The sequence below is a fragment of the Pseudopipra pipra genome, chromosome 7 (genome assembly GCF_036250125.1).
Source record: "Pseudopipra pipra isolate bDixPip1 chromosome 7, bDixPip1.hap1, whole genome shotgun sequence".
NCBI lineage: Eukaryota > Metazoa > Chordata > Aves > Passeriformes > Pipridae > Pseudopipra > Pseudopipra pipra.
Window position 1 is genome coordinate 7,930,383 of NC_087555.1, and position 26,711 is coordinate 7,957,093.

Sequence of the window (26,711 nt, forward strand, 5' to 3'; positions counted from 1 at the left end):
CACTTTTAATTTTTTTTTCAGTTGTTTTAATACCAAGAACGCTTAGTTGTGCAATAGTAACTGGAATCACTTTGGTGATAGGACACAGCATTTGTTTCTCTGACAGGTGATTTTCAACACTGGTAAACAAAGTACTGTCAGTAAACATAACAGCATTGAAACAGTTTTTATTGAACAATTTCTATTTGCATTTACTAAGTTACTTTTTAAGATGCCAACCATCGTATCTCTTTTAATTTTGGCACCTTGATGGAATCTTCTTCAACTCTTTTGGAAATATCAATTCCAAGGGGAGCTCTAGAAAATAAAATTATGTATCTGTTAAAAATAACATCATTGCCATATCACACAGATGTACAGCTTCACAGACCCTTTTTACAATTACAGTATTTCTGCACGTTCCCTGCACCATTAAAATGGTCTGTCTGAAGCTGTACTTAAAAACATCTTTACACTGAAGAAATATTTGCATTTCTAGCGATGCCAAACTTGGGAAACACAGTTGTGGTTTCAAAGCCATCTTTTGGGGATGGGGATGTTGTTAGATTCTGATTTTAGTTGCTTTGCAACTAAACTGCATTTACATGCAACTGATGAATGCAAGATGCACTAGAGATCTACAGGTATCTCTTTATATGATAATCTTACATAATGTATTTTCTACAGCAAGTGAAACTTAGTATTTTATTCACTGATATGTATATAGCAAGTTATTTTTGAAGAAGAGTATCTTATAATTTTTCATGTGAAAATTATAATACAATTTTTTTTTTTATTGAGACCGTCCAAGTTTGTTTTCCTGAAAATGGAAAGGGAAAAAAAAACTGGAAAAAAGCCCAAGTTTAAGACCACCTGGTACTTTTGAAATATTAGAATTTTGTTTGGCCTTAAGAATAACATCTATTTAAATCCACAGAGCAAGCATTACCTAACTAGTCATTAAAAAAATCAGTATTATCAGTTAAAAAAAAGTATTATCAGATGATATATGTTAAATTCTTTTTTTTAATTGATTGCTCATTATGAATACACAGTTGGACTTGGAGCATGATGACTTATGCCTGTGGTGACTGAGAAGGTAAGGGAGAGTATTGCAGCTTAACTGGCTCCAGTTTTCCTGTGCCACAGTGATAGCAGGAAAACACACAGAACTGTTGTGATGTGTGGTAATTTAAGTTTCTGAGCCAAACCGAACTTAAATGATCATTTGTATGTCACAACCACGTTGAACAGTAACTTTTATAAGTGTTGCAAAGATGCTCCTCAGCATCTTCTGCCACTTTTTAGTGTAACCTCCTTCCCCTTTCACTACCAGACTGACTGAGCAGTCACTTACTTGGGTTCGTAGCGGATGCCATCGGTCCCGTGTAGAACACCGAGTCCTGCACGTAACCTTTCAATGCCATTCCTGGGCAAGAAAGCAATTACACAAAATGTTTGTCATAACTCTCTGAATATGGCACGTGGTTCAGTCCCCACGAACAGAAGTTCTTGACTCTGATGTCAGCTTTTAAACAACATTATAGAAGCACATGCAAAGAGAAACAACTCTTACCATGCAATCATTACACCGTTATCAGTGCACAGTCTTGGAGGAGGACACAGTAAAGCAAAATCATTTGCTTCTGCCAAATTCTGTAAACCTTTTCGGATATACTGATTACTTGCAACTCCTCCTGATACAACCTGACAGCAGTGACAAAAAAAGGCATTAACTCAAAAGTACTAATGGGTCACACTCAACTAGCATCCTGTTTGAAAAAGAGGTTATCAGTTCTGAAGACAGCAATTAATAATGCATTTGAAGATTAAAACATATCAGAAAAGAGTATGCTAAGTGAGCTTGTTATGCTAAAAGACATTCCTGAATAAAAGCATGTCAGTCTAGTGGAAGGAAGGTTGGAACTAGATGATCTTAAAGGTCCCTTCCAACCCAAATCAGTCTATGGTTCCACTGGAGCTACAACAGCCATCAGTACTGTGGTGCACAAGGTCAAATTATGTGGCCTAAGGTGTTATGGGAGGTTAAATTAGATGGTAAGAAAATACCTTTCTAGCTTAAAACCCAACTGTGAAAGACTTCATTGTAAATATTTATATCACTATTACTTCAATCCTGATATTTTAACAGTGTAATGCATACTGAGATCTTCCTCACCTGTCAAGGCAGGAAGTACAACAAGGCATCTGCATCTTCAAATGATGTTACATAGTCAAACAGAAAAAGGAAGAAGAAGCATACCCACCAAGGTTGCATTTTTTGGTGGCAAGATGCTATTTTTGGTGCAGAACAGCATGGCCCGATAGGTGCGCTGGATGATGTGAACAGCCACCGCGTGCTGGACGGCAGCAGCAACATCCCCAACGCAGGACAGGATCTCACCTTCCTCAATACCTACAAAAATGTATGGTCAAAGGGGTTCTCCTGAGTCATCAAAACCATGGTTTACACCTGACTGTTTAAAAATACCTTCTTCTTTTTCTTTCTGTGCAATGGCATTATTGACGAGGTTCAGAAGTCCAGAGAAAGAGAAGTTGCAGTTCCGATACTGGTTCATGGGCAGTCGGAACATGAGCTGTTCCTGGTTTCCAGTCTGAGCCAAGTGCTCTATGGCCTGCCCCCCAGCCATGCTGTGGCACTCTGGGTGCTTTCTTAAAGACAGTCTTCTTGCCACCTGAGGAGAGAATAAACAACAGACTTGAAATCAGTTCCTCCTGTAACTGCACCACTGTATAGGAGTCCATGGAATAAATCTGGACACCACAAAATCCAATCCAATGTGAAATTACAAACAGGGCACAGTAAGCACAAGACATAACACCAGCTGGATTTTTTTTTTTTGCTGGAGTATTTAGAAATGAGATTTTAGAACAATTTGGGCAAACAAATTTTGTAGGAAACAATAATTACTCCCATTTTCAAGCTATAGGAAACACACAGACTGCCATACCGTACTACCAGATACACAGGAATAAAGTTGGTTTCAACTTTAGATGGTCCCCTTTCTGACTCTCCCAATTTTTTACTTAGTATGCACAAATACTGTTTAAAACTCTGTGTTTGAGAACAAAACTGTAAGTGACCAATTTTACAGACTGTACTCAGTGACCCAGAAAACTTAAGATTCTGAAAGCCAAACCACGCTTTTCAAACTGTAAGCAATAAAACTAGTATGAAATGTTTTAATATGTATTGTTTTAAACCTGACAGCATCCTTTAAAATAGCACTGTCAGTCTTCTCAAATTCATACAACTTGTTTGTATAATCGGTGTCAATGAAACTTCCAACGCCAGTTTCAGTTGTTAGGCTGCCTATTTACTAAAAGTATAATCAGTGTACATATGTTACAATTGATGTTATGTGTACATTTTTAACAGACTCTTGTGTCTGTTCAAAATAGAAAAAAACCCTGTTAAGTGAAGCTCATATTACACCAAATTACTATCCTTGGGCTGATGATAATACTACCATTATGTAGTATAAATGCAATAAAAAAAAGAGAAAACTAGGTTTACTTATGTCAGGAAATATTACCTTATCCAGCATGTCACCTGGTGCAATATCTATGGACTGTCCAAGCAGAAGGAAATCTGACACTCCTTGTGCTACTGCCAAGATACAGTGGCCTCCAGAGACCAAAAGAACCAAGAAGGGAAATTCCAGGTGCTGTGTGAGCCTGACGGTCAGCGCGTGAGCCTCCATGTGATGGATGGGTATGAATGGTTTCTGGTGCCTGTTCACCAAAGCCAGGCTGTACTCCAGCCCCACCCCAAGGCTTAGAGCAAGTCCAGGTTTCACTGTAGTTGCAACAGCTGCAAGCTCAGGTACAGAAACGCCACTGACACGAAGCGCCTCTTCTACCACTTGCTCGATGTTTTCTCTGTGAAGCTGCTGTGCCACCACAGGAATTATTCCACCTGTTCTAGTAAAACCAAAGAATTACAATCCATTGGTGTTTTATAACAGATAGAATGGCATAAAAATAGTTTTCAGGCACCTCTTAACCTTGCCATATCCTGCCTGTCTCCTTAGTGGATTCTGAAATGCCTTGTTTAGTGTAAAGGGCACTGAAGAGAGCTAAATTATCACTAGGAGGTCAGAAAATGATGTAACCTGCCCTTTTTGATACAGGTACTTCTTAAATGCATCTCAACACTGTTCCAAAACAATGTAATATCATATTCACAACCCCTCGCTTATTAGTTCAGGTTCTTAGCCACCAATGCTTGTATTTATTTTCACTTAAAAACACTGAGACATTTGGTGGTCTTAACAGTAACAGTGATTTCATCTTTACTTCAAGCTAGAGAGGTAATCTGTCCCCCTCTGAAAGAAAATACTAGAAGAAACTTTTGAAATGCACATTTCTTTCTTCCCCCTTAGTACTATCTCAAGCAGTAAGTATCGTAGCCCAAGGGATATGTCTTCCCACCCACCTACCTCTTACTGATTTTTATGGAGCAGGGAAGACTTCTGTGAATGATATTGCAAGTAATAATAACAAAAAAAGCTATTAAGGCAAAAGCCTTCAGAGAAGTATATTCTTACTGTAAATGGACTTCCTTCTGACAGTGCAGGGCTTCTCCCAGGACACAGCCGGCATCATCCACCACAGCAGCACCCGTGTCGTCACAGCTCGTCTCTATTCCCAAAACCAGCCTCCGAGAACACTGTTTTCCAGGGCGAGCTGAGCTGCTTCTCAGCCACGCAGCTTGGACGTGTTTAACCGATTTCAAAAGGCTTTTGGCAATACTGTTCATTGTTAAAAATCTACCTGGCAGTTATGTCTAGAAGAGAACTGTACAGTTTATTATTACTGGAGCGTTTTCAAGCATGTGCGCTGCTCTGATTTTCTGAAGAGGTGGCATTACTTTTACAGTTATGAATGGCCACACATCATATTTAAGGTACTAAGAAAAAACCAGCTGGGAGCCAACGTCTTGTTTTACCTTAAAGAGGGTAGAGTTCCTCACCAAGCTGGTTGTGTGTGGTGCTTCTGGCAGCCCTACGGGCGGGACTGAGCCCCCGCAGCAGCACCGCCGTGTCCGCGCCGCTGCCCGGGCAGCTCTGTGCTCTCCGCCGCTCCAGGGCCACGGGCTCGCCCCGATCCCCGGAGGATGCTCCTCCCGCCCGGCGGCACCCCCGTGTCACGGCGCCCCCGCACTGTCCCCTGTCGCGACCTGTCGCCGCCGCCGCCCCCCGCTCTCCCCGGCGCTCGGCTCCGCCCCGCCGGGTCACAGGGCGGCGCTTCCCGGGCACGGCGCAGCCGCCGAGCTGCGATTCCTTAATCCAAGGGTTTTGTCCGGCCGCCCGGAGGCATCCCCGCCCCCTGACCTGCGGTCCCTAAGGTCGGTCCGTGTCTTAAAGTCCCTGCCCCTTGTACAAGGCAGTGACCGTCAAAGGCAGCACAGCCTTGTGATGGCCACTACTTAAAAACCAGTTACCGCTTCCTGTCCAAATAACGCAAAGAACTCATTACTAAATTGCTAAAGAAAATTCGTAACTCATTGCCACTTCTTCACATTACCTTTATCGGTAAAGTAAATAACCAGAAAATTTCCTTACCAAGAAAAGAAGTACGCCACTGTGGGCTTGTCTTTTTTTATTTTTATTTTTAATTTTTTTTTCCAGCTCACTGGCTGTCACTGCAACCAAAATGTAAATCAAGTCTTAAATGGAGTCTTCTGTTAAATCTGAGCCAGTTTTGGCTGACAGACAAACGGCAGACTTCAAAATTCATCCTTTTTCCAAGACAGAGAAATAAGTGCTCAGAGCTGTAGATGTACCTTCTTCAATCTAATTCCAGAGCTGATTACATACAAGAATACCCCGTACTACACAGTACCCCTAAAACACAGCATTCCTCCACATTTCCAAGACATGCAAGTTATCTTTTTCTGCAAAAGCATACAGTTAGTCCATGTGATTTGCCTACTCACCTACTTCTAGTTCAGCTTCTATTCTAACTTACAACCCACCCAGTTTCCCTTATATGCTCTGACACAGCTGTAACAGAGCTGCTCCTCCTACACCACCAGCAACTCTTTCCCGACCCCATCACAGGCCTCTCAGCTACTGAAAAAAAACCCATCAGCCAATATCAGAGAAAATAGTCAAAAGTCCACACCTAAAAAGAAATTCCAATTTTTCAGGATGTCCCTTTTACACATAGAAAAATCAGTGTCCTGCTAAGCAAAATGAAAATAACACAACAGCGGCAATTTTCCAAAGCATACATAAACCGAGCTATCAAGTTGATGTGGAAATCCCCTGAGCTGGCAGTTAAGGACTTTCTTCGGTCATTGTGACAAAAAAAAAATAAATCACAAGAACAGAGAAGGCAGGAATTACACCATCAGTTTATGCTCACTGTCACAGTACTTACTGTGAGACAAACTTTTACAATGCAATAACAAGCACAACCACCTACAGTCCATACAGCAGGAACTAGCTACTTTCACTTAACCTAAGAATGCAGCCTCACCAGTCCCTGGCATTGAGGATCCTGGATTCATATGTAAAGTTACCATCTGCATTATGGATAATGGGCATTTGTGAAACACTGCTCTCCATTTCAGCTGTTACCGTGCACCTTTCTTTACAAATCACCTGCTCAGCCACATGTTGAGTCTTAGTGGGGATTAGGCTTTAGAGCTGGGCCTGCCCAGCTCTTCATGGAAATCTCTCTTCTACAGGTTTCCAATTCACATTTAAGTATTTGAAGGCAGCTTCTTATAAACTCGACTTTCATCCCAGCCAATGCTGCAGGAAGCAGGAATTGTATCTCAGATGTAAAGGCATCTCTGACTGACTATGACGAGATACTGGGCACAGCAAACTACTCGTTTCCTTCACCCAGGGAGCAGCAGGAGCCATGTCAGGGGCGGCCAGTGTGCAACCTTCTCCTTAGTATTTATTGATGCCAAAGATCCGAACACCATGCAGCTGTGGCAGCTTGGGGATGAGCACGGTCAGGAGAGAGGCTGTGTTCAGGATAAAGTGTGTTGGATCATACTTGGTGTAGAAACTCGTCAGGAAGTACCTGCAGGAGAAAAAGGAGCAAGCTTAGCTGATGGCACCCTGGTCTAAAAAAATAAACAAACAAAGCAGAGTTGAAAAAAGTGCTCTAGTAATCAGTAAGATTTTCCTGATCTATTCCTGTATTAAATATCTCACCTGAGGTTCTAGAATATCTACAGCAAAATTACGGTCTAAGTCTCTTCTTCCCATACTTCCCAAGGTGTTAAAAAGCAACTCACCACTACTATTTTCCTCCCCCACCTCTCCTTGCCCATTTGAGTCTGAGTCTGACTTCTGCAGCTACAAGTCTGATTTATGATTCAGATTTTAAATAGTGTAAGATCTGCTACCAAAATATTTGCAGTTCTGCTACCCTAGCAAACTCAGTGACAAAGCATTCGACATTTTTCAGTGCAAATATTATTTATGCTGAGCACACCTGTGACTGGCGTGATTTTAAAGTGCTTCCCATCTGACAGATGTTTCCAGCACATTTTTCTTTAAAGCTGGTTCACAACCTGTTCATCTAGAATAAGGAAATATGCCTCAGAAAACCCAATTCACTACCAACTGCTTTGAGCCTGTAATTTCATCCTCATCATAGAAATGAGGCAATCAGACTGTTGGGGTTTGGGTTTTTTTCCCCAGCAAAACAGAGATGTTATTCAGCTACTTATACATTATTAGTGCATCAAGAGAACCATACACTAGTGTTATGAATACAAAACTCCTGCTGCAAAGTGGGGACCTGTCCTTGAAATTTTTTTTTGAGGAATTACATATATTTTTTTCAGTTTTTATCCTTTATGGGCCAACTCTCTAAACATTACACAGGATCGTGCCTCCCCCCCCCTCACTCTGCCATGCAAGTGGACAACTTTCTTTAGGGAAAAACAGAAAGACTTTTAGAGTTGGACATTTAATACATATCTGATTTCCTTTAGTTACTCAACCCTACTTTTGTCAACAGTGTGTAGAATTTCTAAGCCATTTACAGAACTAGTGTAAACAGAAGACAGTAGGTACAAAGCCAAGCTGACACTGGACCCCATGCAGTGAGGACTGACACACTCCTCCAAACTCAGAAGTTGCAAAATGGTTAATAAATGCTGTTACAAAGACAGTTGGTTAAGATTTTCAATATTCATGACTTCACAATCTCTTAAAGAACTTCAAGAGTTACCAGTAAGTTTTCCTCACAACATTTCTAATCTTTAAAACCTGCCCCATAACTGTTTACAAACTTTGACTTCAATATGTGGAGTGTCAAAAGCAGCAGGAAGAAAGACTGTTGATCACATGGCCTATAAATATGTACTCCCTACCTCTGTGATGCAGAAGTAAATTAACAAACAAGCAAGCAAGAAAAGAGAGAAAATGCTTTCAGAATGTAAATTGCAACCCATTATGTTGCAGCTTTTGTAATCATGGTTTTATGATTCAATTCATCCATAATACGGTTTTGAACTCACAGAATTATAGGAGAGATTGTGAAGAACTTTCTTGAAGATGTGAACTGTACTCCATAATCCAGTTGTTCCCAGTGTGTTAGTAGCCTAGCTTTCCCCTGATCAGGTGTTTCAAAAGGAGTTCCCTTTACTGCATGCAAAAACACATACATTCCCTGGGGAAAATAAAAAGTGAATACAGAGGCACTTTTAGTGTATTTTTTTTATAATTGTTACATTGTTCAATGCATTGTAAAAAAAAGAATATACGTGAATTCTCACCCAGAAGAGCTGCTGGCCTGTAACAAAATTATTGAGGAGCAAGGAAGGGACAAGAAGTGATTTGCCCAAGACTGTGCAGTGAGTGGCACAGTCAGAGTTAAAGCCAAAGTCTGTGTGACATCTGATCCACTCCCTTGTCCTCTATGTTAGATGGCAAAACTTCCATGAAATCAATAGAATTTTAAAAAGCACTGTTAACAAGTTTGGGGTGGCTTATTTATATTACCACAGTGTTAAATGAGTGATGAGGTAGAGTCTGCACAAAGCAAACATCTACCTACAAATACTGGCAATATTACAAGACCTTCAGAAAGCTTTCTCAGCCCCCCACCACCTTCAAATCCCTAGAAGCTGACTACAGCAATCTGTTGAATACCATCTGTCCATCTCTTTGCTGCCTCTCCTTAACCACTCTGGACTTTCTACGTTCCTGTTCCTGTTTGATGGGATCATGCCATGCCTGGTCTGATCTGAAAGATCAGTTTGGGCCTGGTTTCACATAGGGGAGTACGCCCTTTTCCAGTTCTAAAAAACATTTGTTTTCTATCAAAGAGAGCACACCAACTCCAAGCAAGAGACTCTAACAGGAAATATCACAGACTGCCTTATACACATACAAAAAATTTTATAGAAAGCTTTATACAGAAACAAGACCACATGGAGGTGAAATTTCAGCAAGTCACTTCATGTCTCATTCCACTTTTTTTTGGAACAGCCTCCAGACTAGAGGCCTATGAACCTAAGACAACTGATTTGTTTAATTAATTTTTGGATTCCTGATGTTTGCAGTGTCTCCATTTTAATAACCCAAAAGAGGCTTTTAGGACAGTTCCAAATGCTTACTACACATTTTATTTCACGCTGGTACTTGCAGAAAGGACCACCAAAAATGCTTTCAAGGTAAACTAAGAGTTTTCCATTAGTGGAAATACAAGGATTTTTTTTCTTTGTCAAACCATTCAAGGATTTGTTTCCAAAAGAAGTGCCATCTAAACGCTGAAATATCCAAAAAGTGCAATTTATACTTATCTTCTAGTGTTCCACTACCAAACTACTTGTCAGTGCATGCTCTCATCCCTGTTGTCATTACAGCTACTTGCAATGAATTCATTAAGGCATGTGGGAAATATTTAGTAATACTTTTCTCTGCCAACATCTTAAATGTCTGACATGTCTGATGGTGTCACAGATAACATACAAAATGCTCTAATGACACTTACAATTCCACCACTAGTTTTAAACCTATCTACAAAGAGCTCAACTAAAAATAAAATTTTACATGATATTATCCATCCTCAGTCTTTACAGTGAACTATTACTGTTGTAAATGAGGAAGGAACTATCTTCTTGTCAAGACTTTGCTGATAATCTGAGAAAGCTGAGTTAGCAAACCTCAAGTATGATGTAAATTGCTGGATTATGGCCCTCTTTTCTCTAAGCACTGAGGACCAATATACAGAGTTTCATTACTTTAAGTGATTATAACAAAATGGAGAAAGGAGCAGAAAGATTCTCAAGATCATCAGCTTCCAAAATCTTTTGCATACAAAAGTCATCATGCAAATCATGATCCACTGAATAACAAATGCTTTCAGGGCTTGGGTCAAATTAGTCCAGTTTTTCCCACTGCTGTCAAACAAGATTTCTCTTATGTCAAATATAGTTATAACCTTGTATGCTGAAGTCATTCTGAGCTACAGTTTACCTAGCTTGGCCAGAAATCAAAGCTAGAAGAAACAGAACACAACTATTTCTGTCCAAGAAAAGAGGTAAGGTGCTGAAAGTAAACATTTTGGAATACTATCAGATTTAAGTAGAAAAATCAGTAGATAATACCCAAGAATTAAAAATGTGATGTTTTATTGATTCAGCACAGCTCTCTAATATACAGAACACTGTAAAAGTTGGTCAGCATGATGACTTTATGTTTGCAACCTTCTAGCTTAATTAAATGCCTTTTAAAAGAATACATAACTAAGGAATATTTCATGTCTTTCATGCCTAAATCAAAAGCGATCAACTATCACTCCTCCATTCCCAGACAGCCAATTATCTGTGGATAAGCCAAGCAGAGGCGCTGTTTGGGCCAGCAGGATTTCATTATCCACACAGACTGGCTAATATCCTCTTCCCCAGGTACTGAAAACGAATACACATGAACAACTTCTCAAATTCTGTTGCACGAGTGGTTACTTACCAGGTTGTGAATCACATTTGTTAAAGTCCAGGCAACGGGGACACTAAAGAAGGGAATGCTGAGCAGGACAATGTGCAGCATGCCCACTCCCAGCGCGTATGTCAGCCACATTCCACGACTGTTCATCACCCGAGTGTTTGGATTCACCTCGCTGTGGGCAACTCCTACGTTCATTTTTACCCTACAAAACAGATCTGGTTGAAGATTGAGACTGCTGTTACAGAGGAGTACTTAACATATGCCATTTTCAAATGTGGGAATAGGCTGTTTTAAATGATCAGGTCTGGAAAGAACACAGGGCATAAACCAAGACGTACTTCAAACTCTACAATTCATACAGAAGTCAATGCAAAGGGGCAGTTAGGAACTGTTTGTTAAAAAAAAGAGCAAACAAACAAAACTTACAAGCCTGTTACAGAAGGAACATTTAAAAAAAATTGTAAGCTGTGCTGTTAGAGGCTGTAGTTGCAAACCTGTAAGAAACCAAGCTTATAACTTTCATCCTCTGAATTAGTTTCTCCATCCATGACAATATCCAGAGTTCTTCTCCACTTCCCGTATCAATTTTCCTCCTGTTTCTTGTTCATGTAATGGTTAGTAAAGAATTCTGCATATATCAGTTGCCCAGCCACCTACTGCTAGAAAGAACAACCAAGGACTAATTCATGGCTGTTTTTCTTGCAGTAGAGTGCAGATTTCACATATTCCTCCCTTACCCATCTGTTATTTTTCAGACAGACATTTCCATCTTTCAAATGTGGCTGAAATCAGAGTACGGGTTCAAAAGTTTCTAAGCAACAGACACATGCAGACACACAGAACAATTTCATATGCTGATTTAGTAAAAAAATTGACAGAACTTAGGGATGGTGACACTCTCATCCTGTTGTAGTAAAATTTGTAATGATAATTTTAAAAAAACCCAAACAAACCATTGCTTACTTCATCCTCACATGATCTGTAGGACTATGGATATTCTTTTATGGGACTGGGAAGGAGATATGTTTTAACATTCATCTGAATCAGACTACAAAAGCACCGTTTAACCAGCAAAAGCAGCTTGCTTTCGGTAGGAAGTTTGTTTCTGACACCGGCTTAGTGCTGCAGAGAGTATAAAATAAACACAAAATACCCGAGTATTTCGCAGTATTAACCGCGGCAGAATAAAAACAGACGCGATGAACCCGAAAGCGAGCCGGGGCGGTGCCGACATTAATCAATCCCTGTCGCAGGGCATTCGAACCGTGCAGGGACACGTTACCTGGGATGGGCGACGCGAGGCCGTTCCTCCCTGCTGGGGATGCAGCGCCCGCCGAGCTCGTACCTACAGAGACATCCTGGCGTGACCCACCGTCCCTTCCCATTCCCCCTCACCATTCCCGCCCGACCCGAGGGGCAGCTCGGGTGTTTTCCCTGCCATCGCTCCCCTCCCGGCCCCGCCGCTGCCCCGGCCCGGCCGTGCCCGTGGCCTTCTCCGCGGCCCCGGCCGCCCGTCCCTCCCTCCGCCCCCCGGGCGGCCCCACCTTTCCGCAGCCCCGCGGAGCCGGAGCGGAGCGCGGGGCGCCGGGCGCAGGTAGAGCCCGCGGTGCCCTGGGCAGGGCCGGCCGGGGGCAGCGCAGGGGCCGGGCCGGGCCGCCCGCACCGCCCACGGCAGCGGGAGCGGGGCGGGCGCGCAGGTGGCGCAGCCGCGGGGCCGCCCGGGACGGCGGGGAAGCGCCGCCGCCTCCCCCGAGGCTGAGCCGGGCCTGGGCCGAGGCCGCGCCAGGCCCCGGGAGCAGCGAGCGCCGGGTGGGAGCGGCCCCGCCTCTCGCAGCGAGAACCAGGAACTGCGGACGGCTCGTGTGGTTTGGGGTAAACTCGAGAGACCGCAGGGTTTGTCTGCAGCTTGTTGCCTTCCCACCCCCATAAACCAGAGTTGCCTCAGTTGCTGGACCCCTGAGGAAGGCGGCTGTGTGAGGGGGCGGTCTGGGTGCAGCTCCAGACGTGTGTGGGGCGGGAGCCATGGAGTTTATGGAGGTTTTGTCCCCGGTTTTCCTGAGGGTGTGCAGCACCGCGGCTGTCGCTGGGGTGTCGCACTCGGTGCGAAGGGGCACAAGGGCTGCATCAGTGATGGGGCCCAGGCACAGAAAATACGGAACCTGCCCACGGATCACAGTGGTAACGTGTCGGTCGGTGGGAAGTACAGGAGCAGTGTGGCTTGAGCTGAAATGTGTGTCTTTTAGCGAAGTCATCGGAGGTTGGATGCATTTCCATGGGTGGGAAGGCCCCAGTGGTCCCTCCCTCACAGCAGCTGTTCCCGAGATGTGCCCAGCGCTGCATCCCTGGGTTTGGGCCCAGGAAAGGGAGGGCACACGAGAGCAGGTTCCTCTCCCAAACTGCCTGCATCAGGCACACCTCATGGAAAATTTGTCATTGGGATCTGCAGCGTTTCTGTTTTAATACCCTCCCGTGTCTTAGTCGGTGTTGTTTCATGGAGATATCCAGCTCCCATCTGGCAATTGCCATGAGTAAATCATGAAGCACTTGACACAGAAGTCCTGTACGATGTGTGAATGTGTGAGGGAACCTGCCTCAAAACCTGCCCCTCTGAACACATGTACATAATTAATATTGGTCCGTCTTCAACAACACATGTCTTCTCATGCTCCTTTTCCAGTTTGTGGAAAACCAATTTGTTGGATCTTTTTACCACATGTGCAAGGAAAACTTCCTTTGCAATGTAAATAGCAATATAAAGAGAAAACCTCTTTGTAGCTGTTCTTAGAAAAGTTTTAATGATGCTTCCTCTTCATGGCACTGGTTTGCTTTTTTTCTCCTCTCTAAGTAACCACATTTTTGCCTTGTCTTTTATGTTTGAAGTGTGTCAGTCTTTAGAAGGATGTTGAGGCAGAGAAGTGTCCTGTAATTGTTGTATCAGCTGCATATACCCTGCAGGGTAGTGGTGCCCAGGGGTGTTGGCTGCAATCCCTCACCATGTCCTGACTGTGTCAGGAGGAAATCTGGGTATGTTCCATTCCTCCACCTCTGCTCATATCCTTGGGATGGGTGCTGAGTGTGCAGTCTGTGTTCTTCAGCATATACCTTGGACTGAATCGATGGGGAAGCCAGGACTGCCAGGATAACAGTGTAAATAACATTACATAACATAACTTAGAGGAGAGAAGAAGCCTGTTTGGACCATTCTTGAGGTTCAAAGAGCTGTCTAGCAATGATCTTCCCCCCCTCCCCCTTTCTCATATGCATGAAAAACTGCAGCTGAGTTCTCTGTGTCAGGCTACAAGGATCAACAACAAGGATTGGGCTTGGTTAATTGTGTTGATTTGGGTGCTTAAACAGAAATATATACTAACATTCAGAGATCCACATATGATCTCTTCGTGTTAGAGTGTCTCTATAATACAGCAAGAATTTTATAACCCTTTGGGTTCCAGTAGTTAAAAAAAAAGAAATCTCCACTGGTTGATAATGTGAGAGATAGAAAAGAGAGAGTGACACAGAAATAAACTGACCTGCCTGAGGACACATGGTACACCAGATCAGAGAGGCAGGGTTGTAATTAAGAAGTTTTTTGGTTTGGTTTTTGTTTTTACTAGTAGATCACGTTGCCATTGGATATGACTTTCCCCTCAGCACCACTTTGTTGCCTCCCCACTTCTTTCCCGACACTTACTGACTGCAGAGAAAGCTGGGACCTACTGTAACATGAAAATTTTACTCTCCAGCCGAAATGTTGTGCTTTGTCAACATTTACAAGTTGCTGTGAAATGGCTACTTAGAAATGTGTATTTGTAGTGTTCCTGTTACACTCTTTTTCTTTTATTTTCTGTGCAGCTTCTCTGAATCTTATTCCACTATGAAGCAGCTGCCAGGAGAGACTATTCGTCTCCTTTCAAGTTCTCAGGTGATTACTTCAGTTGTCAGCGTGGTGAAGGAGCTGATAGAAAATTCCTTGGATGCCGGTGCCACAAGTATTGATGTTAAACTGGTAAATCCCCTTTCTTTCTCTTTCAAAGAATTGGATGTAAAATAAGATACCAGGAAAGTTGTTCCACTGCAAATGCATTTTTTAGGCCATTGTGATTTGGGGAATGACAAGGTATTAATAGTATTTATACATATATGTTTTTACCTCATGTAAAAATGATCCAAAATTAGTTTCCATTAATGTTTTTCAGGCCCTGCTGAAACAATAGAGCATATTTCTACTTCTGAGTGTATCTTAGGGAAAAACCTGACAACTTCCTTAATATTTGTTTTCCTACTTAAAATTTAATTTTTATGACTAATAGGTAGTTTTAAAAGATATTGAACTTAAGTTTACTGCTAGACTGACGTATTTAATGCTTATTACAAAATATTGTAAGGAAGGTGAAAATGGAAACAGTGGAAAAGGTTGATGGCCATGCTAGAGTTTTTTGTAATATAAATTACCACATGGTCCCTAAATTAGCATGGTTAGCTCTTGCTACTTCTAGCACTTCCTTTTTATAAGTTGTTAAAAAAAGTTGGCATGTCACTGAAGGATAGTTTCTGACAATAGAAAATCTTACTTATAATAAAGAATTTGATTTTTTTCCCAAATGGGGCAAAATGGCCAACTGATCAGCTATTCTTGCTGTCATATCTCTGTTTTTGCAGTGTTTTGTCAACAGCTGTATAGTAGCAGTGTCTCCTGCTTAGTAAGAGAGAAGTGTTGTAACATCCTGTATAAATGGATGTGTCCAGAACTGCATCCAGTTTCCTTCAGTGCAAATAATTGTATAAGATATTATCGAATTAAGTGTTAGACAAGTGCTTTTCATTAGGAGGGCAATTCAATTTCTGCTTGTTTCTTTGTCCATGTCTCTGCTGCCTTTTTTGAATGAGTCTTGAGTGTCTTCCATCTGAGAATGCTTTCCTGCAGATGCTGAGAAACAGGCTCATTTGCTACTGCCTTAAGTGAGCTGAAGTTACTCTGTCTTCACTATGGTCTGTCATGACCTCTGTCTTCTCCCAGTATTTAGATTTCACAGAATCTTGCTCATGAGTAGCCCCAAAGTGAGTAGTGTGTGCACAGTTATGGGGGTCAGGGTGTTGGAATCAGATCCTGTGATCTGATTGATTGATTTGATATTGATCAGGCAGTAACTGCAAGAAGTCAACAGAGAAGGTTTTGGAGCCTTCCAAAACGGGTAAAACAGACCTTGTCTCTTGTGCTGGTGTGCTGTTACAGATGTGCAGATAGCTGGAGGAGAAAGCTTCTCTCTAATCAGTGTGGCTTTCACGGCACAGCAACCACCTGTTTTCATAGTGATAAGTCCCAAATCAATTAAAGACAGCGTTTTCAACCATTTTCAGTGCATGAGTCATCTGCATAGTTACATTCTTTGTCAGTCGAGCCCAGTCCAAATCAGTGTAGTTCTAAAGAAACAAACCTGGCTCTACACAGGTTGTCAGTGAGTGAAAGAGATTTGCTGATTGTTCTTCTGTGGGTACTAGGGGAGAAGCAAAATCCTGCACTCTGTGCAACTCTAGACAGTAATACTGTGAAACAATGAATTTTTTTCTTGGTATTCTTTTATGTGAAATTTAAATAATTCTGACTGTGTAATAGAGATCAGTGACCACATTAACTCTGGATTAGTTCAAAGTCATAACAGAGAAGGGAAACTTTGAAATTCCATTTTACAGCTTGATGGCTTTTGCGAAACTGCAGCATTTTCATTGATTTAACCTTTTTCAGATGGATTAGGAAGGCTAGTTGATTCCTTCAGTCTTCTTACCCAATTTGCCTGAACAAATACAGGAACGGCTTTTGAGACAAACAGGCAGGAGTTGACTTGCAGGTGGAATGGTTCTCAGGTAGAAACCATGGCAGTGGTCAGCTGCAGTGGGAAGCTTTGCCTGGTGTTTTATTGTTGTTACCTTCTTGATTGACCAAATCCCATAGGTGATGTTATTGAGTGTCTTTGCACTGTGTATCAACATGAATCATAGTGTTTGACATCAGTAATCTGGCAGAGCAACCTAAACATCTCATAGGATCATAACCTCAGTAGTATTTAGGTCATGGAGGAAGGTGTTGCAGAGTACAGAGTTTGAGCACTGTAATATTTACGTAAAACGTGTGCAGGTGAAAATTAATAACATTAGAAAAGAAACAGAGAATCATTCATGCAACATTTTGATTCAAGATAAGTCTCACTTTTCCTAAACATGTAAGTGGTGTGGAAGTAAAAATTTAGAATGGAAAATAGTGGCTTTTTGTAAAATTCTCAAATCCTTCCCTAGCACATACAGCAGCAGGGTAGAAGGCTTCCTGCCTATATCTCCTTATGTGTTTTTATGTTCAGTTGAGGTGTACTGCTTAGGTTCTGTTTTGCTTCCCAATAGGAGGTTGACTCAAAGATAAGCAGAAGCATTGTTTTTTCACCTGAAGACAGCTTTTGCACTGTTCATTAATACAGCAAGTGAAAAGTACCCACATTTCTGTTGCGTATATATTAAATATATATGGTTCTGTGTGTACCTCAGAGGCTTTTGATGTTTCCTAAAGCAGATTGTTGTGAATACAGGTAATATCTTTAGATAGCTTCCTTTTGTTTTTAATCACATCTTTTTTTTACTTCAGGAAGTAACCTTGGGAGTACATTATATTTTTTTCGTAACTGTTTTCAGTATAGGCCCAGATGAGACAGCAAAGTTTGTTCTGTTTAATCAGTCAGCTTTCAGTGATCAACCATTGCATGCTCTGTCCATTAAGCCACTACTGAAGATATTCTTTTAGCAAAACCAGTTTACACATGACAGCACATTTTTCCCTGTGTTGCATCAGAATCTTTTCAAAGAGCCAGTTGTGCTTCTGTAACAGAAGTTCTGTTGGTGATCCTGTAGCTCTGAGTACTTTCTCCTCCTGGCTTGTGGTTCTTTTGGGTTCCATTCCCATGTGCACATTACAATGCAGCTGTAAGGAAGCATTTTTTTGCTGCACCTGTTGGAGATGTTATAGAACTCGAATTCCATCTTGCATTTAGCTGTTGTAAATATCTAGCTTTTTAGAGTTTTACCCTATTTTTGCTGGTGCTTATTGAAATGACATATTTAAATTGGAATTCAGTAAAATATGTATTGCATATATGTAAAGGTAAATCACAAAGATTGAGCTTTGCTTCCTTGAAAGCTGTTTTAAAAGAGCCTCTATGAACCTTTACTTCTTTCTGTAAAGTATTATATCTCTTTACAAGCTTATTACTGTTGTCATTCATGCCTTGCCCCCCATTAGAGTTTTACTTCTGTATATTGAGACAGACCACAGAGCCTGGAAAACTACTGCAGTAATGAAATTGCATAAATCAAGACTGAAACTGAAAATGGTTCTAAGTGAGAGCGCACTGACTTTAATGGGTGCAGGGCTGCATTTGGGTGATTTCAAAAAAATTGATATCAAGTAGGTAAGAGAAGTGAAAAGAGGTGAAAAAGTCTTTAGCTTTCCAGATATAGGTCTCTTTTTGAGCTTAGGTTTTGCAACTTTCATCGTAGTTTAAAGAAATCTTTACTTAAATACAGCAAAATTAAAACAGAAATTATGTTGACATGCTGTTTCCAAACCACAATGTATGAATTACGTTATTTAATTAGAGAAACCATCACTATGATCCTGCATGTTGTATTTTTCTTTTTTTTTTTCCTTAAACAAGAGACATTTAATGTTTGCTCAGTTCCTCCCACTAAGCAAAACTCCCGCTTCTGTGTGGATGGCTGGAAGGTGTAACCTTGGCTGCTTCAAACTTGTGCCTTAGTTTGATTGCTTTAATGCTCCACTGTGTTTTGTTCTCTTTTCAGGACAATTATGGGTTTAACAAAATAGAAGTAAGAGACAATGGCAGTGGAATCAAGGTTGAGGACGTTCCTGTTATGGCCATTAAACACTACACCTCAAAAATAAGCTCTTCTGAGGACCTTGAAAGGCTGACAACGTACGGTTTCCGTGGGGAAGCTTTGGGATCGATTTGCAGCGTAGCAGAGGTGAGCGGTTGCTATGAATGTGTCTGGTCTTTGAGTTATGATTTCTTTTGTCTGTATGTGTTTGTGAAGGTTTTATTAAAATACCAGTGCAAAGACTTGAAATGTTCCAGTGGCCTGCTGGGGGTATGCTTTCCAAACCATTTGGCATGTGTATGCTGCCTTTCCCCCCAGCCCCAGAAGCCATGTCATAGGAATTTCTTGCCAGTGTCAGTCCTGCCCTTCTGTCACACTGGTCACAGCAATGCTCTTGTTTGTTTTCCACAGTCAGAACAGGTCAGAGAGAGATTGGGTTGTATTTTCTTTTCTTTTGTATCAGGGAATATAATGTCAAAGAGTATGGCTGAATTTGCTACTTGAATTAGGATAGATCAAAGTGAGGAGCAGCAGGTGGTGGCCAGGAGAAATAATTTCAGGGAACTGATGGCCCACATAGCTACCATTCCAGTAACCATTTCTGCCTTCTTATCTGGGTGATCAGCAGTCATGGGATCATGCTGGGCTCCTTATTGCTCTTTGACATGTATGTGACTGCAGTTGCACAAACTTTGTCCCTATGAGTAAACAGGAACCTGCTACTTGGCATGTCTGAGTCTGATCCATATGTTTATGTTAAGAGGATTGGCACTGTACTGATACTTATGATTTAACTTGTTGGCTGAAAGTAAGTAAGTTTGTTCAAAACCATCTGAAAAGTGTTCAGGCTGTTAAAGGCACAGCATCTGGCAGTTCTGTTGTGCTCTGCCTTTCTGTATTCATACTGCACCAAGGTCAAGTTTGGATTCTTTGAATCTGCCAAGGATTAGATCCTGCAAGAAGATACTGACCTCTGTGTCTGATTGGAACCATCAACTGTTGAGGTCAGGAGAGATGATGTTAGAGCTTGACTCCTTGCTGCCTTGGGCTACATTCACATTACACTAAGCAGAAGTGGGTTGTGTGTTTGGATAGAGATTTCCAAAGATGCTTTCAAAAGTGTTGGTGTTTTGATAGATGATGACAGACCTCAATCATTGGTTCCTTCCAATGAGTGGTCAGAGCAGAATGCCATCTGTTCTGAGCTTCTCATCAGCTCTATGGTACGTTTCATAAGAGATGGGAGGTGGCCTGAGTGTATGAAGTGCTTTAATAGGTATTACTTCAATCCTCGTATCAGTAATTATATTAATTAAACACTTGTAGCATTCATTGCATTCTGCCTACCCAAACTGCCCCCTGAAGTTTCGGTTTGGAGGTATTTAATATTTAAAGGAGGCCTTTAAGTAGATCTGTAATACTGTCATTTCCAATTAACCAATTGCTATTTTTCTCTCTAGAGGCATGACTTAACTCTAAATGATTCATACAAGACACTAAAATAACCCAGAATATCCCGAAGCACTGGACGTGTGATAAACTTTGTCTTTCAGGTGGTTAAAGTGCAGTGGCTCTGCTGTTCAAAATGTTGGTGCCTGAACTCTGGTTTACAGCTGCTCTTGCTAAAGCCATCTGTGTATTACCTTAATAGCTTACAAAACATGCAATGAGTGATTGCCAGATATGTTTGGGTGTGGAGAGATAATACACAGAGAGTAGTCCTTAAGTTTGTTGGATCTCACATAAATTTAAGAAGTTGTCATAGGCTGCCTTCTCTCTCACAGAGGATGAAAATGCCAAACTGTCAATTGATTTAGTTGTTTATTTAACCTGTGTTAGAATAGAAGTCAGAGCAGTGTGTGTTGTAGGAAGAGGGAATTGCTATGCTTTGTGTATTAGTGTGATAGAAATGCTTTTAGTTAAATGGATGGAAACATGAATAATAAGTATTGCAGAATGTTTCTGTGCCTGTAAGAAACACCCCTAGAAGAAAAATTTTATAAACTAATTAAATGTAATCATGGAGACTAAAGTAATGCAGTGGTGAGAGTGGTAGCAAAGCTTGTCTAAGCTCATTCTGAACTTTGTCTACCTCTGATTAACTAAGTTTTTTTTAAATCACTCTCTTCAGGTTTTGGTCACAACCAAGACAGCTACTGATGATATCAGCACTCAGTATGCTTTGAATAACAACGGGCATGTAACTTCTAAAAAGCCTTCCCATCTAGGACAAGGTAGGATATCACTATTCTGGTGTTGCACTGTAACAGGAGTATTTTGTGTTTCTCTGAGGCTCTGTCTGATGTTGAAATACCTGTTCTGTACTTGAAGGCTGAGTATGAAATCTTTGCAACTGTAAACACTTCTTGCCTTATGTCTGTCAGCTGAGAATGTGTTGTCATATTGTAAGAAATAATATGGCTTGGAAGTTGTTCTAGATGGTAATTATAAACTAGTTTCTCCTTCTTTGACTCACTTCAAGCTGACAGTAGAAATAAAAGCTATAAAAATTCAGTTCTCCAGGTCTATATGAAAGGTTTGTTCAGGACCAAACTACAGAACTATGTTTCTGTACATAGCAAAATCCTTGCTTACAGGAGGAAGACTTGCCCTGCTGCTGTACAAAGGAATTGCTGGAAGCAGCCTGGCTGTAGGACCAGGCAAAGTCATAGTTCTTTATAACCTGTGGTAAGGGTGTGTAGCTGATTTTAACTAGGGATTCTTTTTAAGATTTAGACTAGTATATTCCAGCCGTGGAAAATACTATATTTTGCATTACCTTCTCTTTTGTCAAAATTGTTGAATGATTGACTGCATTCTGTGACATATGTTTAACACTTTGCAATATCCTTGTGGGTTCAGAATTCATGTGATTGTGTTGGTAGGTGAATATTCCTCCTCCCTCTGTGTACTGTACCTTGAACAGAGACTCTTCAGGAAATACCCTAAAGCAAATGCTTGTGAAGGCCCTTAATGAAGCACAGTGTTCCTTTGTCTCCAGATATGTGTGACTAGATTCTAGTCTGAAATCATTTTACTAATGAAAGCTAACTTAATATGCACTGAAAGAGTCTTCAGCTTTATTTAGTGCTGAGTCTCGCAATTGTCAATGTGTGTGAAAAAAAACTTAATGCTGCAGTCTCAGAGCTCTTGAGGTCTGTAGATACCTTTTTGGGGAGGATGACTGCTGATTTGGTATATTTCTTCTCATGCTAATAACCTAATCTAGCATTACTTGAATTTATTTTGTATGCAGCAGCATACAAACAGGTCTCTTTAAGTAAAAATAAAGTTTCCTCCATATCCCGTGATGTGCTTTCAGTGTAATTTCTACTTATTTTTTTATCACCTGCTTGCAGGTACCACAGTAACAGTCCTAGATTTGTTCAAGAATCTTCCAGTAAGAAAGCAGTTTTACTCAACAAGTAGAAAATGTAAGGAAGAACTAAAAAAAGTCCAAGATCTGCTGACAGCATATGGTATCATAAAACCGGACCTGAGGGTAACATTAATACATAATAAGGTAATAATGAGTTTTTCTTCTATCAGGTGTCTTAAGGATGACTTTCTGATGAATTTATGCAGTTCATCTTATATTTACATAAAATCTTTAATTCCTGGGAATTTTCTTGCATCATAGCTTTGTTTTGGACTTCCACTTATTTTTTCCATTCATAGTTGTGTATTTATAATGGCTACAGATTTTGATCTTAAACTTCTAAAACTCAGGCTCAGATATTTTTGGTGTCTTCTAACAGATGCCTGGTTAGATATATGAAGTATAAAAATTATTTTACATGCTAATGGTTAGTAAAGATGTTGGTGGTGTATTGCAGACAAAGAAGCAAGACCCTCCTAGACCATGGGGTCTGATCAAAGGTTAGCCAAAGCCAACTGAAAACACTTAGAAAACTTATTTGTTTAGGCTGTTTACCTGGATAGACACTAGAGCTCATCTAGGTACCTTGTCATAAGAGCTCAATACATAACCATGATTTTATTTAAAAAGGCTAAAAAATTCCAAACAATTTGGTACCCAGGTGTAAGAACAGTAACATGTGTTATAACAGAGAGCTTTAGTTAAGCTAGTTGTTCTTTGTTTAGATGTGGGGGAATGAATTCAGAGGCTACTTGGAGGCTGTTTTGACTTCACAGCTTACTGAATGGTAATTCTACAGCACAGCTACAGAAAGTAGACACACAGCCACAGAAATGACGTGTTGAGCAGTTGCTTCTACCTGATCCAAATTTAACATAGTGAATTCCATTGGCTGTACCTTGGCTTTTTTGACACCTCAGAGAAGAAAGTTGTGCTAATTGATTTCCAAGCTGCCACAAAGCAGAGAGTGACATCTCGTGGCCAGATCCCTCAGAAATTCTATTTCTGTTCTAAAATAGTGTTATTTGTTGAAATGTGGCCCGTTCACTGAGCAGTTTTGATCAGTTATCAGCCAAACATTCTCACTTCAATTCCTTTTCAGTGGGCATAATAAATGGCACTGTGTGCTTTCCTGAAATGAAAACATATTGCCCTTCCTTTTCTGGAGTTGTTTAACATGCTCTGATTATATTTATGTGTATATTTCTAAATATAGCTGTGTAGATACTGTGAAAAACAAAAGCCAGCCTTTTGACTGGCTACAGAATTAGTATTTCAGAGCTGAGGAAGTGTAGCTGCTTGCAGTCTTATTTCATTGGGAGCACTGAGAGTTTGAAACCAGAGATCTCCAGGGGTATCTGCTTCTAATATTGTGCTGAGCTCCATGACATATCTAGCAGTAGTTCGCAATATTGGTCTTAAATGTTGGTTAATAAAACCAATTGTGTCTTAATTGGTGGTTTGATTTTGCCCTCTCTTGCAAGTTGCAAATGTTTTTTTTTTTATAGTATTTTGATTTCATCGCCTTTGAATAGACTATTGCATATCTTGGGGATTTTTTTCTCTTGTTATTCTAATGCAGTGACAATGATGTGCAAGAAGGTGATCACATGTCTTTTTCACAGTACTTACTGCAAAGATGGTGTGAAGAGTGGCGTGACAGTTGCCATTGCACGTTGCTTTTGACTGCCTGTCCTGCTGGCTTCAGAAATACGCTCTTCAATACCCAGTTCAGGCAGTATCACTCATTGTGATGGCAGAGATGGTGCTGATTTTTTTAACTCTTTATTTTGCACTTCTGCCCTTTGGTTCATTTAATTCATTTAGAAAAAAAAAAAGGAAGGCGAGTGCGAAAGTGCTCAAATGTTTCATCACAAGAGGTCGCTCAGTAGCTGTTGCTGCGATGGGAAAATTAAAGGCTTGAGAAGTCAGTCAGAAGGTGTAGTCTGTCTCTGTGGAGATGCTTTAAAAGAGTCTGAAAATTAAAAACTGAACTGAACGTAAAAAAATTTGGGTGCAAATTCCTGGCTTGCTACTGATGTTGTCATTCCTTGTAAAATAAAAAGTTACCTGTTGTGTAATATCTTTTAGGAAATTTGAAATTCTGAATTTCCAATGTATAGCCACTTGCAGTAGGTCAATGTGCATTTGTTTTAGCTTATCACAGGACATGAATATTCTTTACCTTTTCCTTTTCCTGTTATTATCGTTACAGTTATTAATTCCAGTCAGAAGGTGTTTTTTCTATACTGATTCTACAGCATATCTGTGCTACAGTAATACTCTGCTGAATAGGGTTATTGCATGACTTTTTGGTTTTTTTGGTGATGTCTTTTATATTTTTGTTTGAAATCTGCCGGTAGAAAGAATCAACTTCTTGTAATGGCTTTATTTTTCGTGTATCTCATAGATTACATATTCATTTAAAAGACAGTTTGTATATGCAATTATTCAGAGGAGTTCTTAGAATCCCAAATTCTTAAGGCTGAGCCAATGCTTTCTGTTGCAACGGACGAAGATACACATTGGGAGTAAGATCAGGTTCTGAGGCTTAAAAGAGCAAGAAGATACAGATGAGCTACAACAGAAGGAGACAAGGAAAGATGGATTGAAAGACTAGAAAGGGTAGTAAGTGAGAAAGGTGGAAATGAAAGTGTATTTCAAAGAAATCTTCTCAATAAATTACAAAAACAGTACTCTAAAAAAAAAAGCCACACCAAAAAACAAAACCAAAAACACCCCCGCCAAGCAAACAAACAAACAAAAAACAACCAAAAAAACCAAACCAAAAGCAAATCCCCTCAGTTTTTAAAGTCCTGTATTTTATATGAAGGTAAAGGAGCATGGAAGGTTGGATGGGGCTTTGAGCAACGTGGTCTAGTGGAAGGTGTCCCTGCCCATGGCAGGGTGGTTGGAACTGGGTGACCTTTAAGGTCCCTTCCAACCCAAACCATTCTGTGAGTCTGTGAAGGCATAACCCTCACTTTAGCAAGGAAGAGTGTAATGAGGCTGAAGCTGTCACAGAAATGTCTGTGGTTAGGCATCTGAAAATGGTTGCCTAATTGATTCCAGCAGAAACTCATCTTGACAAGTCAGGCCTCTTTATAGAGCTGTTGAATATATATATAATTTTACGATGCACGATACAGAGCATGTTTTATTTCCACCACATTTGGTTGGGTTTTTTTAAAAGGTGTGTATCTTATGCTTTTGAATGAAATTTCCAGAAATTTTTCTTCTTGCTCTGCTGCATTTCATATCTGTGTTTAGTTTGGAAAATATTACCATTAAGTGTGATTGTTCATAGAAAAGAAATCAGACAGTGCTCTTCCAGCCTTTATGTTGTTTTTTAGTAAGTAAGAAAATAGGTATTCTTTTATCATTCCTCCTAGGGTTCATTTATTGTGTACTCTCCATCAGTGGGTTTCCGAGATAGGAAGTAATCGGTTGCTCTTTCTGCTCAGAATGTTTTGTTTGCATTAGCAATAAATAATGAATCACTTTGCAGATCAACCCTATGAAGTACTATTGCTATTTTGACAACTTGGATTAGCTAGTGCTCCTTCTTTTTATGAAGGTTTATCCTGCCAAGACATTCTTTGAATACTGATAATGTTGATCCTCTTGCCAGTATGGTTATGTTAGAAAGAGGTATTTTTCTTCTTTCATCACCATGTTCCTTGAAAGCATATTGAATAATGAGACAGCCAAATGGAAATAATTTACATGAGTATTCAGCAAGTTTATTTAAAGTTAATGTTATCTGAAGGCGTGCTAAGAACATTTCAAAGTCAGCCACTGCTTAAACTGCGTCAAACCCTTCAGCCCGAAATGCCGTATTCCTGCCACCTATGAGCTCTGGCTGTGTTGTACAAAACACAGCTTTTAGTAGTTCCAGGGCTATTCCAAAAAACTTATGGCAGCAAGTGGTTTAAATGGTGCCCATCAGCAGGTCATACCATGCCCAACTGGTCCCATGTCTTATGCAAAGTACGGGTCAGCCGTAAGTAGGCTCAGTAAATTTTCCAGTTCCTGTTGAGGAAAACTCTGCATAAGGGAATATTTTTTTTTCCCAGTGTTTTTCATGCGTAACACTTTGTAGCCTTGGTCACACACGGTTTTGCCTGGAACTGTGTGTATTGTTTGTTTCTTGAAAGAGTTGGGAGTCAGAACTTTGTGATACACGGTCCATTTAAAAACTCTTATAGATAACAGGGGGTGGTATTCTTCTCCAAACCCCTTTGTTGGTGGTGTTGACTTAACAGATGCCATCTTCATTTTTTAATTTACAGTAAGTCTCCTCTTATTTACAAAGTTGCATAATCTTAACCAATAATTTGTATCAAATAATCCCAACCCAAGGGATTTTTCTGTGTCTCTGTCCTCTGTAGTAAGTGTGGATTTTTGAGACAGAGTGAGTGCGTTAGGGTAAATTTACCATTTTTAATAATGTCAGTATACTTTTCACTCATTCACTGCGATTCCAAACTCTGCTGTAGCTGCATGTTGAAAATAAATCTGTATTG

General features: G+C 40.6%; 3 protein-coding genes across 12 annotated transcripts in view; 1 reads left to right on the forward strand and 2 right to left on the reverse strand.

Moving 5' to 3' along the window:
- Positions 1-147: 147 nt before the first annotated feature.
- On the reverse strand, positions 148-5,504 carry OSGEPL1 (O-sialoglycoprotein endopeptidase like 1). 2 transcript variants are annotated; one of them, XM_064660450.1, is made up of 8 exons: positions 4,952-5,504; positions 4,551-4,800; positions 3,537-3,924; positions 2,471-2,675; positions 2,247-2,395; positions 1,556-1,686; positions 1,337-1,408; positions 148-297 (listed from the first exon to the last, which is right to left on the reverse strand). In XM_064660450.1, the coding sequence occupies exons 2-8, from the start codon at positions 4,760-4,762 to the stop codon at positions 207-209; spliced, it is 1,248 nt and encodes a 415-aa protein (XP_064516520.1). In that variant the 5' UTR covers positions 4,763-4,800; positions 4,952-5,504; the 3' UTR covers positions 148-206. The 2 variants fall into 2 exon arrangements, with proteins under 2 accessions (XP_064516520.1, XP_064516521.1); XM_064660451.1 differs by having other exon boundaries at positions 3,537-3,919; positions 4,551-5,504.
- An 85-nt stretch (positions 5,505-5,589) lies between these two features.
- On the reverse strand, positions 5,590-12,622 carry ORMDL1 (ORMDL sphingolipid biosynthesis regulator 1). 4 transcript variants are annotated; one of them, XM_064660452.1, is made up of 5 exons: positions 12,473-12,622; positions 12,211-12,273; positions 10,950-11,130; positions 8,495-8,646; positions 5,590-7,044 (listed from the first exon to the last, which is right to left on the reverse strand). In XM_064660452.1, exons 3-5 carry the CDS (start codon positions 11,121-11,123, stop codon positions 6,909-6,911), a joined length of 462 nt encoding a protein of 153 aa, XP_064516522.1. In that variant the 5' UTR covers positions 11,124-11,130; positions 12,211-12,273; positions 12,473-12,622; the 3' UTR covers positions 5,590-6,908. The 4 variants fall into 4 exon arrangements, with proteins under 4 accessions (XP_064516522.1, XP_064516525.1, XP_064516524.1 ...); XM_064660455.1 differs by having other exon boundaries at positions 10,950-11,143; XM_064660454.1 differs by lacking the exon at positions 12,473-12,622 and adding an exon at positions 11,267-11,316 and having other exon boundaries at positions 12,211-12,236.
- Positions 12,623-12,627: 5 nt separating this feature from the next.
- Positions 12,628-26,711, forward strand: part of PMS1 (PMS1 homolog 1, mismatch repair system component) — a 44,809-nt gene continuing 30,725 nt past the window's right edge. For 2 of the 6 annotated variants that reach the window (XM_064660442.1, XM_064660445.1), the window contains exons 1-5: positions 12,646-12,800; positions 14,781-14,934; positions 18,771-18,953; positions 20,938-21,040; positions 22,166-22,329. In XM_064660442.1, coding sequence (XP_064516512.1) covers positions 14,803-14,934; positions 18,771-18,953; positions 20,938-21,040; positions 22,166-22,329 — 582 coding nt within the window. In that variant the 5' untranslated portion in view covers positions 12,646-12,800; positions 14,781-14,802. Of the gene's footprint in view, positions 12,822-13,808; positions 13,953-14,780; positions 14,935-18,770; positions 18,954-20,937; positions 21,041-22,165; positions 22,330-23,767; positions 23,790-23,810; positions 24,896-26,711 lie in introns of those variants that run through there. The other 4 variants (XM_064660446.1, XM_064660447.1, XM_064660443.1 and 1 more) reach the window with 4 other exon arrangements.